General features: G+C 53.2%; 1 protein-coding gene across 9 annotated transcripts in view; it reads right to left on the minus strand.

The window, feature by feature from the left end:
- Window positions 1-2,219: 2,219 nt before the first annotated feature.
- OSBPL10 (oxysterol binding protein like 10) overlaps window positions 2,220-12,236 on the minus strand; it is a 268,111-nt gene continuing 258,094 nt past the window's right edge. For 8 of the 9 annotated variants that reach the window (XM_072940921.1, XM_072940918.1, XM_072940925.1 and 5 more), the window contains 4 exons: window positions 9,837-10,023; window positions 8,074-8,256; window positions 5,702-5,855; window positions 3,340-3,452 (listed from right to left, as the gene is read on the minus strand). In XM_072940921.1, the coding sequence (XP_072797022.1) occupies window positions 3,408-3,452; window positions 5,702-5,855; window positions 8,074-8,256; window positions 9,837-10,023 (569 nt within the window). In that variant the 3' untranslated portion in view covers window positions 3,340-3,407. Of the gene's footprint in view, window positions 3,012-3,339; window positions 3,453-5,701; window positions 5,856-8,073; window positions 8,257-9,836; window positions 10,024-12,236 lie in introns of those variants that run through there. The other variant, XR_012060505.1, reaches the window with a different exon arrangement.

Below are 12,236 nucleotides of genomic sequence, written 5' to 3' on the forward strand. Positions count from 1 at the left end.
ACAAAACAGCAACCAGACAGAGCCTCCCACTTGCTGATGTAAAAACCTTACTGCAAAGGTGATCACAACTGGTACAGGCATAAAGTCAGACACAGAGCAGCGGAGCAGAACAGAGCCCAGCAAGAAGCCCTGGCGGAGGTGGTCGGGTTATGTTTGGTAAGGGAGCCGAGGTAGCCATTCAGCAGGGGAAAAGAATCTTCAACAAGTGGTCTTAGGAAAACAGGATTTCCATATGCAAGGTAACAATACTGGATCCTTATCTGACATCGTTTACAAAAGTTGACTTAAATAGATCAAAAACCTAAAGAGCTAAAACTATGAAACTCTTAGAAGAAAACGGGAAAATCTCCCTGACATTAGATTTGGCAGTAAGTCACTGCATATAAAAACAAAAGCACAAGGCATTACAAAGAACTGGACACCAAAATTAAGTACTTTTGTACATCAAAGGACACTATAAAGAGAGCGAAAAGGTAACTCACAGAATGGGAGAAAATACTTACAAATCGTATTTGATAAAGGATTAATATCTAGATGATGTAAATAACTCCTACAGCTCAATACATAAAAGCCACCCAATGAGAAAGGAGCAAGGATCTGAATAAAGACACACAAATGGCCCATAAACACACAAGATACTCAGTATCGCCCCCATTCGGGAGGTGCGCATTACAGCCACAATGGGAGAGCGCTTCAAACCCACTGGGATGATTGTCATTAGAAACAAAGGTAACAAGCGCTGAGAAGGATGTGGAGATTCAACCCCCTGGGCCTTGCTGGTGGCATTGCAAAATTACATGGTCAGTGGAAAAGTTTGGCAGGTCCTCAAAAAATCGACCGTACTTTTCATATGATACACCACTTGCAGTTGTGTGTGTGTGTGTGTCCCCAAAAGATGGACACCACCCAAATGTTCATTGAGAGTAAACATAACGTGGTGTGCTTGCATATAATGGAGTATTATTCAGCCTTAAAAGGAAGGAAATTCTGACGGTCTGAACACATCATGAAGTGAAATAATCCAGACACAAAAGGACAAGTGTAGTATGATTCCACTTTTACGAGGTGCTCAGAGTTAGTCAAATCCATAAAAACACAGAGCCGAATGTGGGCGCTAAAGGTCGCAGAGGAGGGTGTGGAGGGGGAGTCACTGTCTAGTGGGCACAGAGCTGGAGACTTTATGGAGACGAACAGTTGTTATGGCAACACAATGATGTGAAAGCAGTTAATGCCATTGACCTGTGCGCTTTTAAATGGTTAAAAAAATTTTTTGATACATGTATCTTCTACCATAATGGAAGAATTACTCCATAAAACGAAATGTGAACTCAGCCAAAGAGAGTAAGAAAATGAGCAAATAGAGCAACTCAGCAACATGGACTGACCTATAAACAAAATCTCAAATAAACTATGTTATTATGCCGTTAGTACACAGCCCAAAATGGGCAAAGCCAAGCATGCTCTTTAGAAATACACAGTATGGTCCCCGCCCCCCAAAAAAGCCAAGGTGGTAATGACTCCAGAAGACCGGACAGTGTCACCACTGGGGTCAAGGAGGGGACATACAATTTTGTATGGGCACAAAGGTAGCTTTTAAGGTACAAACTCAGGTTTCTTAAGCAGTGGGTAGGTACATGGGTGTTTGTTCTTAGAACTGCAATGTTTTATGTAAACCTTTTCTATGTGGTATTTCACAGTTTTTCAAAAGGCAAAATGAATCCCCCAGCCCAACCCCAACAAAAGAAAGTGACCCTTCTCCATTTTTAACTCCCCAGATGGTTTATCCTCTGGCGTAAGACTGGAAAAATCTAAAAACACCACAGTGATTACTTACCAAGTCTCCTCACTGAGGACTTTCTTCTCAGAATAGCATCCATTCTGCTTTCTCTCAGAAACAAAACGGTTCCACACACTGTTCTCAAAGATGTTGTTAAGACTGTGACGCAGAACAGGCCCACGTTAAGATTTGACCCAGTAAGTCACCTCTCTCAGAACAAAACCCTTCACTGGACATGAGCTAAATATTCTTATGACCTTGTCAGAAAATATCCATACTGTTTCTGTGGTAGGTTATTTAATGTGTTTAAAACACTGTTTTGATGAAAATATGATTGCTGTTCACACTGAATTAACATTACCTAACCAATAAAATTCGAGTTCATTCAGAGCCACCAATGCCAACAGGACTTTGGAATCCCTAAAAATAAAACACACACACAGATAAGTATAGTGTTTAATCGAAATATATGTCTAATATCTACAAAGTGTGAACAGTTGGTCTTAAGAAAGCAGACAAAAGGCACAAAATCAGTATTACTAGAGAGAAGCATTCATGCTACTGAATTTTATAAATATTCTCATTAGAGTGGCACAGTAAAAAATAAATTAAGCAGTGAGCAAAAATCAAATACTTCACTTTTCCCTTGCTTTATATTCTAGTCATGTCTTGACCTCATTTGTAAAGGCTGAGGACTGAAATTCAACTGAAACCATGGGGCACTTATGCAGGCTTTATGTATGTACGTTTTAATCACAGTGGTTTTCTCGCAGTTGGGGCCAACAAGAGGGGTACATTTGAAAAAAAAAAAAACCCACAGGAAATTCTTTCCTCTTTCCCCAAACTAAACTCAAGAGTGAGGCCGTGGTTCTGCAGGTGTGTTACGCATGCGTGTATTTAATTTCTAAAGCCCTTTTTCATCATAAAAGTAGTGAAGTCGCCATATGACTCGTTTTCTGCCATGAAAGCAGCTTCTGAAAAATGTATGACGAATGCTTTGAATATGAGAAACTGCCAGAGAGGCGCTGAGACAGGTAGACGGGCGGAAAATTCCAAGGCAGGCCTGGCTCGAGGTTCTCCCAGAGGTGCCCCATCCAGCGGCAAGCGGAGGCTTCTCGCCCCGAGGATGGACAGACAGGTGTTACCGTCGGGAGGGCAGCGGCACTCCCACCGGCAACGGCAGCGACGGCCACCTTCACTTCTACCAGGGACACCGGGGGCAGGTCCAACTCACCTTTGTTTTGACGAGAGTTAACAAAGGAGAACACCTTTGTGAGTGCAAAACATTTTTGGCAAAGTGAAAAATAGAAAACTTCCAACCTCACTGATAAAAAGGAGCCCAAGATGACCCACTTCGAGATGGGTAGGTGCCGTATTTACACGTGTATAACGCCCAACGGACAGTGCGCGCGTGTGCGCACACCGGCCCCAAGTGGCTCTTGGCATAAATAAGTGAAATCCCACAGGGGAGTCTGGGGGTGCCTTTTTCACAGCACCTCATTTCTCTCTCAGATACCATTTCTTGGATGAGAGCAAGAGGTCTCAGTGAAGACCAGCAGAGCCTCGATACTGTACCACTTTAATTCCTACAAAAACAGGGCTATTTCTGAAAGCGCTGCGCCACCGCCGGTCAGTGCGCCTTCCACAGGGGGTTGAAGTAGACCCAGCCGTCACCCTGTAGGAGAGAGGAGGGGACACTGTCACACGGAGACCTCGGCGAGGCAGGGGAGAAGCGAGGGAACCCCACCTCCGCTCGGGGAGGAGCTAGGACCGCCCAGAGGAGGGCTCGTGACCATCTGTCCGGGGCCGCCACCAGCCTGTGTGTCTGCCTCGCGCCCCAGGTCTCAGCGCCAAGCCAGGCTGGGGGACTCACGACCCTCCTCAGCCTGGCTGCTCTTGGCAGGCAGCCCACGTGAGCTTCACTTCTTGGCTTTTCAGGAGTAAACCCCACGAAATGACCAAAATAACAAAAGACGGGAGTGGGGTGGGGTGGGGCTTTGTTGGTTTACATGAAGGAAAGATTCACTGGCCAAAAGAGCCCTTTAAAACCACAGCAGGACAGAAGGAAAAAGAGGGTTAGCTGGATGAACAGACAGGGAGGGAAAAGAGCAAGGACCGAATAGGAGGAATGTGCCTCCACCAGTGAGTGACAGCCCCCGAGCCTGGAGGGGAGCGCCCCACAAAGGGCACACACAGGGCGCAGTCACCACGACATCAGCACACACGGGAGATGACACCAATCCAGCACCAGTCGGAAAAAGGCAAGGATCACAATGGTCCGCGAGCTGTGCTGGACTGGAGGGATACGCTGGACGTGAGAGTCCTGACGCTGGGGCGTGGGGAGGGGTGGGGAGGGTTACTCTTTACATAACCTCAAGCCTCCTAAACAGGCTGGCTTTTATTCCACCGCGGGGGGGAAACTGTTTTCTGGTCATCATCCTTTTGTTTATCAACATACAACTTCCCAGGCAAACCAGTCAGAGAAACTAGGCCCGCCCCCACAGGGACCCCTGAGGGGTCCCGGGGTGGTTAATGTAATGCGTCTACTTCCCTGGCCGTGGGGTCCCCAGATTAAACACTCTGAGGGAGTCCACGCGTGCGTGTGTCTGTTCTCAGACGAACTGGTGGCTGCAGTAAAGCAGGTCTCCCTCCCCGGGGTGGGAGGGCCCCCTCCCATCTGCTGGGGGCCTGAAAAGAACAAAACGCGTGGGAAGGAGGAAAGTGCCCTTTTACTTCCTGCCTCACTGCTGAGCTCACACCTCATCCCATCTTCTGTCCTGGGATGGGACTCACGCCGTTGGCTCCCCGGGGTCTCGGGCCCTCTGACTGGTACTGAATTGCACCGATGGCTTTCCTGGGGCTCCAGGTGCAGACCGCAGGTCCTGTGGCTTTCTGGCCTCCACAATCTCGTAATAAGTCGCTATACATTTCCATCTCCCGTTGATGCTGTGCTGTTTCCCTCGGGAACCCTGACAAATAGAGTCACCTCACCCAGGCAAGGCTTCCAGGTAGGGGCCGCACTCAGAGTCTCCCCAGGCAGGCTTCCCGTCTGAACCGGCATCCGACCCTGACGTCTCCGGTCGGCCCGGAGCCCCAGTTCCTGCCTCTGAGGACAGAGCAGCCGCTTCCTGCTCCCCACCAGAAGCCCACCTCCAGCCTTCCCGCTCTCCCCGCAGCCCTTGCTACACGGCACCCTTCCCAGCAGCAAAGTCAGACACCAGCAGCGCCCCGGCGCGGCAAGCCCAGCCGTATTTAAACTGGCTCTCAGTGTTTACATTTTTAACAATTCCTGGACACCATGTGAATATCCAATGCCTCATAAAAATTCAGATTTCTGGCTTCTCGGGAAGGACTGGGCAAACAGTGCGTGATGGCCTTGGAGGTTGGTGCCACCCACCCCTTCAGATGCGGACTCTCCCACCTGCCCCGTCCTCATCAAGCTGTTTCTCCCACTGACGCTGCCAGCCTCCGAGGGCCTTCAAAACTGTGGCTCCAACACACTCGCTGTTTCCAGTTCAGTTCTCAACTCGCCCCACTGCTCCACAAACAACGTCAAGATCATAAGTAGATGGGGGGGGCAGTTGTGGGAACAGGGTTTCCGCCTCCCTACGCCACGCCCAGCAGCAGCACGTGAGGCGGGGACCCACGTGGGCCCCCCGGGGCCTCCATCCCCTTCGCCCACAGGAGCTGGAAGGTTCCAGCCCAGCCAGGGGTGGAGATGGGCCGTGAGGGGCTTCACGACTAACTTATTGCTGAAGATGGAGCAGCAGGGCTGTGATGTTTCTCTGACCAGGATGGCGTTCAGCTCCGCGGCCCCACTCCTGGCCTCGCAGCGGGCGCCTGGGACCGCCGGCGCAGCTGGAGCGGGGGGCGCGCCGCCCAAGCCTCCCGGGCCCACCCGCCGCCCCGCCGAGGCCGCGGTACCTCCTGGATGAAGTACTTGGGCTGCCAGGGCGCCCGGAGGTTCTCCCGCTTCTGCTCCTCCGCGCGCTGCTTCTCCTCCAGGCGCCGCTTCTGCTCGGTGGCCGCATCAATGTCCCCCAGCCGCAGGCAGCGGGTCACCTCCCGCCAGAGGTTCCTGGGGGTGCGAGAGGGGGACAGTCAGGCGTGGACCCGGGCTGAGGCTGCGGTCCTGGGCGAGGAGGGGCCCAGGCCCTGGAGCAGGATCTGCACCCAGACCTGAACCCCCACTCTTCCGGCCCTGACCAGCTCGCCCTCCTGGGCTCGGAGCGTCTCGGGACCCGTTCAGTGACGACAGCAGCAGACCCTCACCCGGCAGTTAGCATGTTTCTAAGCATTTACATATGGATCAGCTCAGCTGATCATCACAACACCCCAATGATAGACGCAATATTTTCATCCCATTTTAAAGGAGAGAAAATCAAGATCCACGTGAGATGAAGTGACCTGCACAAGGTCAGCAGGCTGATGGACACGGACAGCAGCCGCTCTCCCAGAGGGAGCCTGGCACTAGGAGTTACAGACACTGTGGGATGCGTCACCTCCCACTGTCTACACATTCACTCACTCACCACTGGAGAAGGCAGCCCAGACGGGCCCCTGCCTGCCCCACCTGCCCAGCAACCTCCCTCATCAAGAACCCCCGGGGCCGCCTCTGAGCCACGCTGGAGGCTGGGGACAGGCACTGAGGTGGACAGCACACTTCCACACTGCCTCACGTCCACGCATCAGGACAAGCCCAGGTCCCGCACAGAGGGAACCACCTGACTTCTCAGCAGCGAGCACTCCCTTCCTGGCTTTGCAGACATGTGGCCGGGCGGTGAGCAGACGCTGCTCATTAAATCCCAGGCCAGGGAGCCCCAGGCAGAGTGCCCAGCCCGTCCAGGGCCGCAGCCCTCCTGGGGGATCTGAGTCCAGGAACTGCCCAGGGCCAGGCTCCAGCTGTAGGCCCAGCCCGTCCGCCACCCCGCACCCCACCACGCAGAGGCCCAAGGAGAGTGGCACCCTGGCTCTGGCTTACAGCTGGAGAAACTTCTGGGAAAGGGTAGAAAGCCAGGTCCCACAGCCTCACCGTCCCTGCTGTTTCTACTGCACCCTGGCAGCTGACTTGGGAGGGGAAAGACCAGCTAGAACAGGCCAGGGAGGTGGGGGAGGAGACAGTGTGCCAACCCTACAACAAAGTTTCCAGGACCCTGCTGCCGCTTGTTTCTTAAACTCAGTTATAAAGTTACAAACTTTTCTTATAATAGCAAACTCTCTTACAGCATTGTACATCATTTCATGTTAATCCTCCTACATCATCTTTCCAAAGAGCAGCATGCTCTGAGTAAGAGCCAGGGCCAGCTTTCCGTCCAGGGTCAGACAGTGAACGTCTGAGGCTCTACCGGACAGTCTCGGTGGCAACTGTTAATCTGTCACTGTAGCAGGAGGCCGGCCACAGGCAGCGCACCCACGAACCCGCGTGGCCGTGCTCCCACAGAACTTCTCACACATCAGCCCGAGGCTAGATACGGCCTGTGGCCCACAGCGGGCTGACCTCCTGGATTAAAAAATGTAAACGGCACATTCCAAGAACGTTCTGCTTCTGCACCAGGGTCCGCATCAGAGGCTACAGTCTGTTCACATGGTACAGCGGGTCCTACATCACCCACTTACAATCGTTCCCCAATCGCCGCAGTTAGATGGGGGACTGTCCCTTTCTTTTGTTGTTTAGTTTTCTTTTCTAAAAAAATACCCAATTTCCATATTTGAAATCTTTTCTGAATTGAAGAATTCTCCCTTAGACTGGATTCTCAGCAGTGGAGTACAAGGTTCAGCTGCTGGCTGCACACCACCCACCAGAAGCACATGGGGCACGGAGTGTCGCTGTTACCACGCCCTTGCCGGCACTGAACTTTTTAAAAAAATTATGCTGCTAATCTGGTAAGAAAAAAAAAAAGGATCTTCACTGCATTGTTCTCTCTGTACTTAGCTTTCCAATTAAGCAACAGGCCAGCAGAGCTGACAAACATCAAAGTCTGCTCACTGAGGGCTCCACCCTGTGACTGCAGAACAACTAGACTGGAAACCACCAAGGAGCTACTCCTTAGTGACACACAGGGACCCCCAAGGATCTAAAGAGATTCCTGGTGCACTTCCATTAGCTGAACTTTTTCTATTATTTTTTTAATTGAGGTCCTGGGGATTGAGCCCCGGAACTCGTGCCCTCTAAGCACAGTACCACCGAGCTCCACCCGCCCCGCCCCTTAGCTGAGCTCTCAAAGCCCCCCCACATCCCTCGGGTCAAGGGCTGAGGACTGTGGAGCTTGGAGATGCGCACAGGGCCTGGTTCCCACCTGGACTCCATGGGGCCCTGCTTCTCCAGGGGGCGGATCTTCTTGGGGTACACCGGCAGCGCGGTCGTGTCGATGACCTTGGTCTCGCCGTTGTTGTACGTGAACTCCAAGGTCCCGTTCCACTCCCCGTGGGCTTTGCACACGATGGTGTTGGTCGGGTTGTGTTTCACTTCTGCTGTGACCCTGAATTAACCGACAGTCGAATGAACATCTTCGCTAGGTTATCAGAGCTGAGGCTGACTTCACAAGGTCTACACACGTAGGGGGAGGGTCTAGCGCAGTGGGAGAGCGTGTGCTTAGCATGTGTGAGGTTCTGGACTCAATTCCTGTACCTCCATTAAAAAGGGGGGGGGTACACAACACACATTTAGAGATTTTTTTTCTGTGGGTTTTTCCCCCTTTTGCTCAGGCTAGCTTTTATGTGATCTCATATCCTTGAGCAGAAAAAGGAAGCACTGTTGGGAAAACTGGTGAGCTTTGAATAAAGCCTGTAAATTAGTTAGCAGTAACACAGCAATGCTAATCTCTTGGTTTTGATAGGATGTTATTATTGGGGTAGAAATCCCACAGGTCAGGAAAAACAAAATATACCCTTCTCCTCCCCCAGACAGCATCTAATCGTGCTACAGTTCAACCACCAAAAGAGTGTAAAAGACTTTTTCAGTCATTGAACAAGGTCCGTCTCCTTCAGCCCGGCTTTCCGGGGCCCTGGTGGAGACCTGTGACCTCACGCCTCACCTGCCCGGCCCGAGGGGGGTCTGGTCTCAGCCCTGGGCGAGCAGATCTAGGAGCCGCTGCAAAGCAGCAGCAGAAACAGGAAGTGTAGGAGTCCAGCTCCTCTTTTTCCTAATGGCTGTGCTCAGGATGAGTTTGGAGTTTTCAAACACAGGCTTGGAAGCCTTCCCAAGCCCAAACACAGCCACAGGTCCTGGAGGACTAGACCCAGGCTCACGGGTGACATCAGGAACCCTCCTGGCTGCACCCACCGCACGGGTGTCAGTGAGACGCTGGGGCAGGCTGAACAGCGGGCTCTCCCGGAGAGAAACACCTCTGGTCAGCATCTGCCAATTTCTGTGGAGCGGGCCCCCCACCCCACCCCACAGCAGGGGCTTGCTCCCACCGCGGAGGCACGAGAGACCGCAGAGCTGGGGAGAAATGCACAAGATCAGCCCTTGTGAGCCAGGGCGTCTGGCTCCAAAACGGCCACGGAGGTGCCCACTTTCCAGGGGACACTCCAACACCCCCTGTGAAAGCCACACAGGAAAGCTTTCCAAGAAAAGGAGCAAAGATGGGAGCTGGCTTATCAGAGATCTGCTCCACGGGGGGTTTATAAGTGGAACCATTCATGCGTCCCTCAAATGGCGGGCCTCTCCCTTCAGTTTCTTAGCATCTGCTTCTCAGCCTCTAAATGGGAAGAATCGGTCCTGTGCTCACAGAGGATGCGAGATGCTGAGCGCAGCAGCGCCCAGAGCTCAGCGCACCCACGAGGGCCGGCTGCGCCCTCAGGAGGGAGAGCTCACAAAAACCAGATGCCCTTTACTCTCGGGGGCATGTTCTGCCAACACACCACCAGCGATGCCACTGTAAGTGTAGACTGAGGAGGGTTCAGAACACAGCCACATGAGACGCGTCCTCGGAAAAAGATCTGTTAACTTTCTCTTGATTCTCAACTCATGCCATGACTGGAACCTGATCTTCTGCTGGAGAGAAGAAACCCGGAGCAGAAATAAGACAAAGAAGGAGACTGCCCGGCCGCCTCCTACCTGTGGACCTTCCCCCCGTAGAAGGGCTTCGTGTGGAATATCACTGTTGCTGAGTACCCGGTCTTGGCACAGCTGATGCTGACTTTTCCTCCAAGCTCCACCCAGGGGATGGTGAGGATGGACCGGGCATAGGCGCTGGGCAGGGTGAACACGTACTCCTCCCCGTGCTCCAGGAGCCGCAGCACACCTCCGAGGAGAGAGGACGGCAGTTAGGCACACAAGGAAGGGCGACAGGGACCAGGAGACACGGCCATGACAGACCAAACACGCTCCCACAATGGACGTCACACCTCCCACCTCTGCAAAGTTCTGGCCACCCGCCTGCCATTCATCTGTTCATTGCATCTCTACTGTGTGGGAGCCACCGAGAACACAAGGGGAACCAGACAGACCCACTCTCTGCCCTCAAGGAGCAGAACAGAAAGATGGGCATTAATGAATCACCAAACAAAATTGTAATCGTGAGGTGGGAGGGCCAGGTGCCCGGGGACCCAGGAGCAGCTGACTAGGAGAGGTTCCCTGAGGAAGGGACAGGCAAGCTGGATAAGAGGTGAGTAAGTGAAGAAAGGAGGGAAAGTATTCATGCAGGGGAAGTGCCTGTGCAAAGGCCCTGTGGCAGGAAGGAGCCCGATGAGCACGAGGGGCTGAGCAAAGGGACCCATGCAGAAGGGGAGGTGGCAGGTATAGGTGGGGAGGCTGCCGGATCCACTGGGGCCAGACCTTTAAACTTGGGAAAAGCACACTTTTATCCTGAGAGCCACAGAAACAAACTCAAAAGTTCTCAGAAAGTCGGTGAAACCAGACTGGACAGCTGTGGTCACAACCCGGGGGAAGCCACCCGCCCCTTGATCAGGGGTTCCCTACCCCAGGATCCAAGCACTAGGCTTGGAGAGGTCTGATCCTCCTGAAGCAGAGCAGAATTTCGTGGGTTTGTCTCTTTTTCTTGGGACAAGGGCCACTGCTTTTATCAAGTTCTCAAAGGCCGACGTGACCACCCCCAAAGGCACCATCTCCCAGGGCTGCTATATAGTCCCTGCACTGAAATCCAGCCCTTGCTCCAGCTCTTCTGGTCAGGCACCCACAGGGCCAGCATTTCAAGTCACTCTGGGGCCCATGCAGGCTGGCAGAGGCCAGGGGACCAGGGCCCTGCCCTCTGAGGTTTGCTCTGAGCAAGCAAACCAAACCTTCGTCCCGACACGTGAGCAGGGCTGTTAGTGACACCCCCGCCCTGGGCTTCCAGCTCTTTCTCTGGGAAGAGTGAGGGGCGGGTTCCGTGCATCCACAAGGACCCTTTTCTGGGCGCCAGGCATTTCTGGGGGCTTCGCAGGCATTGTCCCTTAAGTGTCACAACTACCCAACAGGGCACTCACTGGTTATCATCCTTTTTAAATAAGGATGAGGCACAGGAAACTCAGAGAGCTGAAGTAACTTGGCCAGTCGGTGCTTCTGTCTCAGGCTAGACAAGCATCTAAGGAGAGCGGGAGTGTCCCTGGCAGAGGACACGGTGCATGTGTTCCTGTTACCCTGGAAGCTAGCCTGGGAGCCTGGGGACAGATGAGACAACACTGCACAGAGGAGTCACCAACGCTGAGTTTCTGAAGCCACTGTGAGGATGTGTTCCAGTGTAATTCCATTTACCCTCGAATTGCCCAGGAGCCACAGTTTACAGACACACTAGGCTTGTCCGGAACCAGCCACCTCACTCCCAGTTAAGTCCTGCAATGTCAGTCCTGCTGACCCACAGCAGGAGTGTGAGCCTCAGCGGACCGGCTCGCTGTGTCCAGGGGTCTTGCTCTCCCCTAATGTGGCAGGGCGCTCACACACTTGGGCCCAGGCTGGACCTAAGACCCACCCCCGACAAGAAAAAGCCAACCCAGGGGTCACCCATAATCCCTTGGGCAGGACTGGGAGGGGTACCACAGCGACATTTAACTCTGTCTCTCCCCCAACCAGGGGTATAATGAACACCCATAACACGCATGCACACTGGCAGGACTCCACTGCACCAAGTACCCCGAATATCACAGCACACAGACTCCTCCCCACTCCCTGGACCTGCCGGAGCCCTCACAGTCAGATTAAACCATCTCCCTCAAAGCCAAGCCTCCAGCCCCCGCTCTCTCTGACACCCGGCCCTCCTCCCAGACTCAGGGAACAGAGCTGCTCCCGGTGACCCTGGAGGTCTGGTCCCAGGATACCGACCGGTAAGGGAGGATCTGAGTCTGAGAGAATTTGGCACTGATCTGTCGGTTCGTACGGCTTCTGCTTAGGACCTTTGGAGAAGAAAGGCCAAGTCTGGAACACTGTTTTCTTAAGTTAAGTTGCTAAGAAGACAGCAAAGGGAGGAGGGTATAGCTCAGTGGTAGAGCGCGTGCTTAGCATGCACAAGTTCCTGGGTTC

Source organism: Vicugna pacos, chromosome 17 (genome assembly GCF_048564905.1).
Source record: "Vicugna pacos chromosome 17, VicPac4, whole genome shotgun sequence".
Classification (NCBI taxonomy): domain Eukaryota; kingdom Metazoa; phylum Chordata; class Mammalia; order Artiodactyla; family Camelidae; genus Vicugna; species Vicugna pacos.